Genomic DNA, 12,646 nt, shown 5'->3' with positions numbered 1-12,646 from the left:
AATGCAAGCCTTTGCATTTGGAAGAGAGGAGAAGCATTGCCTTGGGCTCAACCTCCCAACCATCTTAAGTATCCCCACACAATCTCTACCAAGAAAGGCCCTCTCTACCCTTGGATTAGGCTTGAGACACCACTGTCTTGCCACTAAGCATCCTTGTGTTAGAGTGTCGGCTAGTCAGTTGATGAGGTTGTGGTCACCTTGTATCAACCTATCTTGCAACAGCTAACACTCTGACCTTTAGTGATTACAGCAACAAGCATGCCACTAACCTACCTTGGCCAATGATTTAAGTAGTCAATATATATGCCCAATCACCCACCACTCGACTTGACAACAAGAATTAAACAATGGACTATTGTGAGCTGACTTAGTTATTTAGTGATGATTATTGTTATTGATTTATCTTTACTTTTTCATGCAGGGATATTTCCATTCTCATGCATCATCTCGACCATGCCAGTCCTTATGGATGAATTCCTGGGTGGTTCCATAAGTGAAAATTGATTATTGAATATAGTCATGACCATTCATTATGTCGAAATCTGGCCTATGGCATTAGAGATGAGAATTATAATTCTTTTCAGATTGTTCTCAATATCATATAGGTGTTGCACTCATCTTAGAGGTACATTGATGATACCTTTGTACTAGTTGGCACTCTTTGGCAGAGATTCAATAAAAATACACATTCATACTCAAAAGTGTCATTATGGGAATAGCCTTTTCAGCAACATGATGACACTTTCTTATATCGACATAGAGGAAGAAAAGTGAAAGAAAAGATACATAGGGCTGTAAACCATTCCAATTCCTAGATTAATAATGATATTGTTGTCTTCTTTTGATAGATTGAATCTGATAATCTATCGCTCAAACTCATAATAAGCATAAAAAACCAAGTATGAATCATGACCTTGTTGCTGAAAGTTGTAAGGCTTGACTCGAGCACTATTTCCAACCAGTCAAGGCTGAAGAAGAGCCGACACTGTTGTGCAAGATCGACACTCTTGTGCAAGAAGTAACAATGGCTTCATCCTATAGATGGATGCTGGTGGTCTAGTCAATATAACTATGCACACTTAGTGCGATTGATAGAAATGAATGCACGCTAGTTTTGGTTTGAAATAGTAGCTTTGGGATAGAGGACTCACAACAATGAAGCAGGGTGAAGTGATGGAATTGCAAACCCGGAAGTGGGAGAAGAAAGAATGAATTTCCAATCGTTAGAGGTGATTGTAAAATGCAAGAGGGCTACTGAATGCATGCTTAGTTAGCAAGAAGATTGAGGTGGCAAGGTGTACAACAAGGCCATTGGTTAAAAAGAATCATTTCGCAATTTTAAGGCCTGATGGAAGAAGAAGAAATATGAAAGGTGGCCGCTCAAGGAAAAATAATAAAGCTATCGCCCAAGGCCCAAAATAACAAGGATAACAATAATAATGTCTTATACTCATGCAATTATATAAAATACCACCCCTTTATACTTATGCTTGTATGTGTAGCCTTATATATGCACACACACACACACACATATATATGTATGTATGTATGTATACATTTTATTAGAGATTATGCATACATATATATACTTATACCCATACAAGTATGAGTATAGTTACAGTATTATTATATTAAGACATGATAGAAATTGCAAGATATTTTGAGATCAACCACATTATGAAGGTAATCTTTTCTTTTTATTATTTAATGATATAATTTCAACTGGTTAGCTCATGGTTGTCCTTTTTACATTCTTGCTTGTCTAGCCATTTCATCCTTGGTCAAGGTAGTTAGATTTCATAGCTGATAGTGCATTAGTGGATTTGGTGCTCCATTCTTAACTCGCATTTTGGCAATACTTCCCCCCTTCGTCGGGCTTCTACAAAAGAAAGGGTCCCAGAGTAATAGTATATTTCCATAATTTTTGAAATATCACAATCATTTTCAATTTCAAGCATAAAGATTAACTAACATGTCATATCGAATAATGACGAACAACCATAATTCCAATTTACATGATGAAAATTTTTAACAACTTTACTGATCAACTGAATTCACATGAATTCTCAATGACTATGCGATTATTTGAAACTAGGCAAAATTTGTGATGTAACACAATATATCTATTTAATGACCCCTTTCAGATCTTTTTATGGGTATCATTCTTTGAGTTTGATGGATTTTATGTTTAGTGACATTAGGGTGCCCAGTGTTACAGGGTAGTCAGGATATCATGAGGACTCTAAAAGACAATATTCAAGAGGCTTATAAGCAACAAGAGCAATATGTGGATCAACAGAGAGGTGCTCGCTTTTTGCAAGTTGATGATATAGAATATTTGATGTTGCATCCTTACATGAAGTCATCGATTCAAAAGAGTGAAGAAACATAAGCCTCACTATTATGGACCCTTCTGTGTTGTTAGATGGGTAGAAGAGGTGACTTATGAGCTTGATTTGCTGTTGGACAACAAAGAGCATAATGTGTTCCATGTATCACACCTCAAGAAGGCTCTAGGTAGTCTTGTTGTCCAATCTCCTATCTTGCTACCCCTAGATGAGGAAGGGGAGTTGGAGTTTATTCTTGAGGCTATATTGGATACTAGAGAGAGAGAGACAGTTGCATTGGTGTAGCATTAGGGAGTTTTTGGTGAAGTGGTTGGGTTTACCTATTTAGTATGCCACTTTGGAGTCTGAGGATATTCTTCATTACCTAGGATTGCGATTGCTTGAGGACAAGCAATTTTGAGGAGGGAAGACTATGATGTCCCCTTTTTAGCAGACTTTAGGAGCTTGGTTATGTTAGCTCATCGTTGCAACCCTCGTGAGCCAACGCTTGGATTTGAGGGTCTCTGGTTGTTGACATATTGTTTATAGTAAGTCAGAAGGCCTAGTTTCCACTGTTTGCGGTGCACTTGGGAGTTGTTTTTGGTTAGGCTATTTCTGCATTTGGTTGGATACTTGACAATTTCTTGAGCTAGGAGTAATTAAAGGTATTAATTAAGTTATACTTAATTAATCAACCTATACGTCTAAGTCAAGTTTTATTGTTAAAAGTACATGGAGTAATTATATTTCAAATTCAATGATGCAACCAAAAACAAAGTTTGCATTTAAGTGAAAAGTGTATGGAAGAAACTCTTAGCTGTTTGTGTAAAGATAAAGCCTAGCCGGAAATTTGAGCCAAGAGGCTTCATCTTTATGCAAATGGGTAGTAGCCTCTGCCATACACTTCTCACTTAAATGCAAACTTTGCTTTTGGTTGCATAATTAAACTTGAAATAAAACTACTACATGTACTTTTAGTTTTAACAATAAAGCTTGACTTATAAGTTGATTATTAAGTATAAATTAATTAATAACTTTCATTATACTCTTAGCTCAAGAAATTGTCAGGTGTCCAACCAAATGAAGAAATAGCTTGACCAAAAGCAACTCCCAAGTGCACTACTAAAAATGGAAACTATCCCTTTTGACTTGCTACAAATAGTAAGTCGACAACCAGAGACCCTCAAATCCATTTGTTAACTCACGAGGGTTGCAATGATGAGCTAACATAACCAAGCTCCTGAATCTTGCTAAAAAGGGGACATCACAAACAACTTAATGATAATTGAAGATCATATTTCCTATTTGCTGGAGTTAATTGTTTTTGTTTGTCATTTCTGCTCTACTGTGTATAGCTACAAGGTTGGACATCTTCTTTGGGGATTTCTCTTTCCTTGTGTCATTACTATAAATAGTAAGTCCCGCAAAATGTAATTCAAAACCTCTAAATATTAATGTATCTGAACAAGTGAAAGATCTGGTCAGATAAACACTTACCATGGCCACTTGAAGAGCTCCAAAACTCCCAAACTGGGCCCTCTATGCCACCATACTGGGCTGCAAGGGTAAAAAAAAGAATGCTAATTCCTTGAACTCTGATGCTTGTGATAATGGGGACATTACAAATAGTGTTTCATCTTGGTTTCTCTGGCATGGCGTTACAAATTTACAATGGACTTGTCTGCCAATGAGGTAAAGCAGAAGACAATCATTTGTGGTGGTTGTGAGACATTATGGTTGCAGTGATTATTCTATGAAATGCAACATGATACAATCACTTTGTCCACACTTTACTTGCTAATCAGTGTCTGAAATTAGCAACCCTATGTAGTATGTTAAGAACATTTAAATTGAGACTCATTATGTGGTGTTTTATGGCTGGTTGATAGTGAGCAGTGCCACTCAAGAGGAGATTGGAGATACAACAAACTCCCCAAGTGTTTTCACTTACGTTTGGGCAATTTGTAAGATTTTGTGACAAGCCTGTGGATGTTTTAGTTTACTCATGAAGGGAGAGTCTTAAACATAAGGTATATATGTATGAAAGCATATTCAATTCTGTAATTGTAGCCTTCTGCATTAATTACGTCTAGTAACATAAATATCTTACACACTAAGTTAGAACTTTAAAACTGATTCAATTTCCTTATTAATAATCAAACATGCATACAGATTCCATTTTGTGCCCATTGCTCCGTTGGTGCCTTTGGGCGACTGGTTATAACCTAATGACATAGGTTTCTTTAGGAGTTGGTTCCTTTGGCTTTCTTCTTGTCACTGTTTTCCATTGTTCTAATTGTGGTATTTCTGTTCCTCTTTATAATTCTTGCATATATCTGGCAATTGAAAAATTTGACTTGTGACTCAGGTGATTCATGCAATGAAAAGCTAGACATATAACTCTTTCTTTAGCTAATGCAAAAGAAATATTGTCTATTTCAGTTTATGCAAGAATTTTCTTCCGTGCATTATATGTCTCTCATTTAGATAACAAAAGAAATATGCAATAATCAATTAGCCAATTCATTACAAAAATTGAAAACACTGCCTTTGTAGAGAAGGTGGTGAAAGAAGTGCAAAAATTTTGTGTAAGAACTGAGGTAGCATATTAAAAGTGACTCAGTGAGAATAACTGGCATGGTTGTTTTGACTATCTAAAGGGTTTTTTGCAAGGTTGCACGGGTACATGGGTACGGGAACGGGTACGGGTACGCGTACGCATTTTTTCAAAATAGGGGACGGGGGTACGTGTGTATGCCTAATTTTTTTTCTATATAATTAATATTTTATAGAAAATATAAAAATCAAAATATATGTCACGAGTCATGACATTGAGCATTCAAAACAATAAATTTGAAAATATGAGCCATAAGTCAAATTATTATATATGTATATATATATATATATATATATATATATATATATATATATATATATATATATATATATATATGCTATTGCTGAATGTTTAATGTTTAAAGTATTTTTCATAATAGGGGACGGAGGTACTTGGGTATGTCAAACTTATTTAAAAATTATATTTTTATATTTATAAAAATTCTGAAATTATGAGTCATGACAATGGTTTTTCAAAACAAGAACAGTGATAAAGTTTGCAAATTTAATGTATTGTTTTCAGTTTCAGATTTGCTATATGTTTGAAATAATAATACATGATAAATGCTTAGATGCATAACAAAGAAGACAGACTTTAAACATGAACAAGAAGATCCTAAATAATATGACAATGACATATTGCAAATGATAAACTTATGACTTGAACAGTGATAAAGTTTATTGTTAACGAGTATCAAAGTTTCAAACTGATTTGGTATTGAATTAAGTTTGATAAACAACAAGCTAATACAAAAATAAAAAAACTGATTTTTTTTTTCAGAATCTTAATCAAGGTCCTTAGCTATGATGCTCTCCACCGAGTACCCGGTACGTGGGGTACGTGTAGCCGGTACTTGGGTATGAGTACCAGGGGTGTGGGTACGAGTACCCATGCAACCTTGGTTTTTTGTCATGAACATTGGTATCAAGTAATCTTTAATTTTATTGGGTCAAATTGATTTTGATAACTACTAGAAAATGACACAGTTTTCCTTTCAGGAAGGTTGGACATATGATTATGTTTGAAGTCTAGATATTGAAGAAATTAAAACTGAAAATGGTTATCAAAAGAACATACCTTACAAAATATCTCCTATTTATTTATCACGTGCTAAAATATAAAGGTTAACTTTGGAAGTGTCATTAATTTATTTAGTAAAATGGGAAGTTTTAAGGAGTGAAATATTTGTAAAACACATATGATTTCCTATTTTTGTAATTTTCCTAGTTATGTTTTTATCCTCATTAGAATTTAAAAAAAATAAATTATTCAATGTACATATCTTTTACGGAATATTAAAACATTTCTCTAAGATACCTTTTTTTTCATCAGCAATGTGCGGAAGCCTAGATTAATTATTATTATTTGTTGTAATTAATTATTTTATGATAAGCTCAAGTAAACTCAAACCCAAGACCACCCACATGAGAGGCTCACAAGTCACCATTGTGTTGTAGGCTATTGCCTTCTCTGAGAGGAAAGTTTAGTCCCCAAGTAATTGTTAAAAACTTGTAATTTGGTGAAAATGGTTGATTTTGTTATCCATGGGTCTTTTTCCATGTTGATTACCTGCTTCAATGCTTGGAGTGGATTATAAAGAACTTTTTTAGTACCCAACAAAAAAGGAAAGATTATAGATGGTTGATGTTTGGGTTATCAATCATCAATCATACAGTATTTCGGTGAATTGATCTTTTGGCATATTTCAACATATGAAAGATTAACGTGTAGGATTATATTTCAATTTGTATTAGCTAGGTACAAAATTACAATTACTTTCTACAAATAGCTTTCTGTCTGTAACATTGAACATACATAATAATGTAGAACTGTTGGCTGTTTGGCAGGTTGCCCCTGGTACAGTTTTAGAGTACAACTATTTCGTGCAAAGAAGCGAAATATCTTCCAATGATATTAAATGGAGACCTGGACCATCATTGTGTTTGAAGGTGCCCTCAGCAGGTCAATCTTCAAAGAAAACTATTGAGGTTCAGGATAGATGGTGTGATACAAGCTGTGGAAATACTCCAGTTCTGTCTCCAGGAGCTTCGTGGGAAGATGCTGGAGTTCCTGACAAACCTAATGGTTTTTTAGTTCTTGAATCATCAGATGTAGATGACATATCTACAGAATATACTGAGGTCAATACTCAACATGTTAGTGGTCAACTGATCAGTGCCATATCTGGAACCATTTCAGGAAATATTTGTAATATGCCCGAAGAACCTCTAAGCCCAGTCATTAATACCCAAGTTCAAATAGAACATGATGGAATCAATTCAGAATTGCTGCCAAAAGGAGTTTTTAAAGGGATAGATCCTGATAAACAATGTAAGAATCTAGATGGAAAGAAAATATTCTATCAACCTATAGAAGAGTCTTGGCTTCCATCTGGTTTTATTCTGCTTAAGGAGGAAAGTGAGTCCCAAAATTTAACACCAGGGACTGAAATAAGTGGTGTTAAAACCATTAGAAAAGACAAGGGAAGTAAGTCCCAAAATTTAGTAGTAGAAACTGGAATCAATGGATGTGCTACTATTGCAGAAGTCAAGGAAGGATTAGGGAGAGAGGTTAAATTGGATAATGGAGCACAATTGATTAAACGACATGAAAGAGAAGGAGGTGTTGGGATTGTTCTTAACAAGGATGTTGTAACTGAAATAATTGTTAATTCTTCGGTATGCACCATGCAAAGAATTGCAATTCTTGAAGATGGGAAACCAGTGGAAATATTATTGGAACCAGAAGGAAGAAATGTGCAAGTTGGAAGCATATATCTTGGTGTGGTTAAATCTGTTAGTCGCCGGATGGGTTCTGCACGTGTAGATATTGGTCATACAAGATTAGCATTTTTGAACATAAATGAACGCTTTCCACTTTTTTCATTAGATCTGGATGTAAAAGAAAGTTCATCTGATGGCAATTTAACTAACAACGCAAGGGTTGAGTCAGATTTAAAAGATGAAGAAGAAGAGTTTCACGGGCTGTTGGAAAATGTAGCTCAAGAAGATGAGATATCCATGCCGTATGAATATGCCAAGGAAAAAGTCATGGATGAAGGACAGAAGGGAACAGATAATATGGGTGAGCTAAGTAAATTCGAGATAGATACAAATAAACTCTCAAGTGCCAATATGGAAGCTAGAGACAACTTCAGTGAAAATGGATATGAGATGGAGGGAACTGTTGTCAAACAATATGGCAGTGAGGAGTTACGTGTTGTAAAAAGAAAAAAATTAGGTAGGCATGTGGAAAAAGAGGGTATGCTTTATTCTGCTCCCTCTTCTGTAGATCTTGCAAGAAATCCAGATAAGTCAATTCATGTTAAAGAGGGAACAAAGATCATAGTTCAAGTTGACAAAGAGGGCCTTGGGCAAAAGGGGCCTAGAGTAACTATGTTTCCTCACCTCGACAGTAGATTTTGGGTAAGAGTTGCTTGATCCTTTGTTTCATTATCCAGTTAAATTTGACTTCGGTTCTCTTGTTTTTGATATATTTATTATAATTTGTTCTATGGTACACCTTATGGAAGTGAAAGAATCAGAAAAATGTGTTTGATTTCTTTTTTCTTTTGGGAGTTTGATTTAATCACAGTTTCTGATTGCTAAAAAAAAAACACGATTCTATTTCTTTGATATAGAGATGTCAAGACTGATATTGTGCTGAATTTTCATTTTTCGAAATCGTTTCAGGCTAGTTTACTACGACTATCCTTCCTATATTGGATACCAACATGCTAGCAGAAAAGTAGGAGGAACTTGCAGGATAAAAGATGGTTTAGAGTCTATTTCTTCTCTATTGATCATTTCCAGTGGATTTGACATTAAATATAGGATGAGGCTATTGCATCTTGATCCAGTTGCTTTTTTTCTCAAGAAAATACTCCCAGAGTGTTACATTTTCACAGGATTTCCTTATAATCAATATAAGTTACAAATAAATTATAATCAAAGAATCATCACTGTAATTTTAGATCAAATAATTTCTGCAAATGCTTTGGAATACTAAAACATATATTATTGGAAATTACAAACTAATCTTCATACTAATGTACCGGAAAAGCAATGTTTGGACATCCTCAACATAGAACTAGAAGCACATCAAAACAGTCTTCTGGTGTTTTTTTTAATATCCATGCTACAAATCAGTTGGCATTCTAAAAATCCACACAATCTGAAAATAATAGAATGCCACAACCAAAATCTAGAACCCAAGCAACAAATACCAAACACCAAGAACTGGAAGCATTTAGCATTCTGGTGGTCTCTGGATCAAGTGGAGAATTTCAAGGATTGGCTATACTTTGGATACTCCCTTCCATCAGCAAACAGGTCATCAACTAGGATCAATATTGGATTTACTAATTTTTACGTTTTCTTGATTAATGAACATGGGCAAAATGTCTAACAATAAGCAAAATGTTAAGGAAAATACAACAAACTCAATAAATTCCAATCCATGTGAATTTGTGATTTTTGCACGTAACTTTAATGCATTTCTAAATAATGAAGATAAGAGGGGGGAGCAAGGAAAAAGAATCAACGTCAATTAGACTTCATACATTTCACAGTCAAATAAAGTTAACAGGATATAAAATCAAGAAAGTGCTTTATACATTGATGAATAGGTATTTGGTTTTTAATAATATTTTTGAATGGCTAGATAGATTCAGGTGTATAGGGATTGGTATTCTTCTTCATTCTTTTGGGATGTAGTATCTTACCAGTCTTAGTATCAGATCGCTTCTCAATGTAACTCTTACCAGGACTAAAACTTGAAAGTTGCACCTTTCAGATTGAGAATTTATTGATGAGAGATTTTAAATTTGCAACCAACACAGAGAGGAAATGCAATTCCAAGGGTTAAAAATGTTTATTCTATCAAAAAGGTTACAACACTTGATAAGCATGTCGTAAAAATAAAATAGAGAGCATTTGATTTTTTTCCTCAAAGAAAACCAAATATTGAAGACAAATTGGAGAGTGTCAATGAAGCAATCCAAAATGGGATGGAGCAAGAAAGTTATAAAAACAGAAAAAGAAAAAATATCTGATAGTACAATATGTCGAGACACTAGCATGGGAAGCCATTTTTGGGAGGTGAAAATCAAGAGAGGTTTTGCTGAAGCATGGGGATAGAAATATAATTTTTTCTATAATTCAACTACAATAGATTTCTGAGCATTACAATAAAATTTGGGAAAAATTTAGTGGACAAGAATGTAATGTCCCCAATTTTGAGTTGCAGCACAATTGATGGATTCGGAATATCATTGCAATATCACCCTAATAATAGAATTTAATAATAAATTATAATTGACAAGATATGCATATAATAACTAGTTGATTATTAAGTCAATAAAATAAATAAATATATTAAATACATAAGAATAATCAAACAATAAATAGCTAACAAGATATATAGTCCAAGACAAATAATATTGATCATATATTCTGAAAGATCCCTGATAGATGCCCTTGCTGATCTGCTGTAGTTTTTAAATTAATAAACTATATTTTCTTGTGATTTTTTTGATGGTCTTTGAGAATAGACAGAAGTTGCAGAAGGTTTTGTTTTTGTTTTGTGTTTTTTGATAGTTTTCACAATAGTAATGAATAATGAACAATAAACATGAGAGGAGATTGAAAATAAATAAGAACATAGAACCAAATCAGAATTGCTATAAATCGTACTAGGCAGATTTTCTGATTTATAAAGCCAAATAATAAATCCAATGCAGTTCCAAGGAGCTTACAGCCAACAATGATGCCAAATTGCTGCAAATGACAGCTGTAAGACTGCAAGGAATCACGTCCCAGCTGAAAGAATCAATCTGTAACGCTAAAACCATAAATCTGCAACCTGAATCCACAATAAAGAATGGTGTACTCTATCCCTGATAGCAACGCACACTGTCTGAAGAATCCAATGCCAATAACTGCTGAGGGCTACGTCCCAGCCAATCCAGAACTTGGGGTTTGCGTCCCAGATGAAGAATTGCTCTCTCAGAGCCAATTCACAAAAACAAATTTTTCAATATGCAAAAGATAATAAGAAATTAGGTCTCCATCTCCTTATATCCCCTTCCAACTGTAAATTGAACCCTAAAGGGAAATTACACTTTGCCCTTTAAATAAAATATAATAAAATAACATTTTTCCAATTAAAGTCGTCCATGCTATAGGAAAAACATTACTTTATTAAAATTTCATAGCTGAAGTCACCAAAAAGTCCACAGATATTAAAAATCATGTATAATAATTTGAGACCTTTCCAACGAGCTATAACACATAGGTGTACTTGATCAACTGAAGCCAAAATCCCCTTATTACTCCAAAATGGTTATATTATTAACCTTATTTTAATTTATTTAATCACCAACTTAGGAAATATTTAAATATATTAAAATATTTCCCAAATGGTCCCAAAAGGCCCAAAATGACCAATCAAACATGAATCTGTCCTTGTCACCTATCTGTGACTGATGCCGGACAAGATGTGTCAACTGGTAGTCCATCCCTAAAATCTAGGGATGCTCCTAAAAAGTAGGAGACAGCCCCAATCAAGCAAAATTGAGTCCCAATGACTCCCCTGCTATGTGCACCTCTGAGAGAACTGTCACTGAACTGGGAGTTCCTCCTAAAAAATAGGAATGCCTCCTAAAAAATAGGAGATGCACTCTAAGTCTCCAAAATGTTCGTCGAGGTCTCCAAATGCCTCCTAGACCACTCCTAGTGAATCCCTACAAATTAGTAATCCCTCCTAAATTGTAGGAAACTGTTGTCTACTGCTCCAAACTACTTGGGAAGCTCATGCATGACTCTCAAAGTCCCTAGGTTGGTTCCCTCTACGCTCTGTTGGCCTATGGGAACCAGATAATAGACCAACCCTGCTAGAAATGTTGTCACTAAGGAAGGGTAGAAATTGGGGACATGACATATTAATAAATCCAATAACATAATAAAATGTTCATCATGGACCATCATTCAAATAATAATAATAACATTAAATTAGATAACTAGTCAAATATTTAAGTGATTGCCATTTATTAAAAGATGTCAAATAATTATTATAAAGGGGTATAGTTGATATACCACACAACCCTTATGAAGGACACATCCAATATACTTCATATTTAAAATGCCATAAATTGATAGAGAGGGGGAGGAAGGTGGGGACAAAAATATATACAGAATCCATTAAAATCAAAGGGCATCGATAAATGGAAGGGTCACGAAGGGAAAACGTATGAAATATAAAAAAAAGCACGTCCCATTGACTAAAGAAACAATATATCCAATTACCAAACATTTCATATGCCACATAAGCAAGAGTCTAGCTATGAAAATATTATAATGAAATACATGCGGAGAGGATCAAAGGAATAAAGGAGGATAAACATCTTCATGACATTCAAATCAAATAGCATAGGAGCATGTGAAAGCAGACACATAACCAGAAGTCACATCTCCAAGGTCAAAGACATTCTACCAAATAATAATCACTGCCACGAGACATCAGGTACATCATTGTTAGTGCATGGAATTACTAGGCGGCTAGAAGGAAGTCAAAGGAGGTAGACCTCACCATTCGACCCTCCTCACCAAAGGTATGGAATATTATTATTATTATCTATCCCAAGTTTATTCAAATATGTTACGACTTAAGACTAGGGTAGATTGAGAAATACCATAGTTGAATA

General features: G+C 34.5%; 1 protein-coding gene across 2 annotated transcripts in view; it reads left to right on the top strand.

Annotated features, from left to right (window-relative positions):
• The window catches only part of RNEE/G (RNAse E/G-like protein), a 367,518-nt gene that overhangs the window by 140,396 nt on the left and 214,476 nt on the right, over positions 1-12,646 (top strand). For both annotated transcript variants that reach the window (XM_089788092.1, XM_089788093.1), the window contains exon 4: positions 6,792-8,369. In XM_089788092.1, the coding sequence (XP_089644218.1) occupies positions 6,792-8,369 (1,578 nt within the window). The remainder of the gene's footprint in view (positions 1-6,791; positions 8,370-12,646) is intronic.

Source organism: Cupressus sempervirens, chromosome 6, assembly GCF_028749045.1.
Source record: "Cupressus sempervirens isolate cs-2001-9-10 chromosome 6, ASM2874904v1, whole genome shotgun sequence".
Lineage (NCBI taxonomy): Eukaryota > Viridiplantae > Streptophyta > Pinopsida > Cupressales > Cupressaceae > Cupressus > Cupressus sempervirens.
Note: the sequence above shows the minus strand (reverse complement) of the source record. Positions and strands in the feature narration are given on the sequence as shown.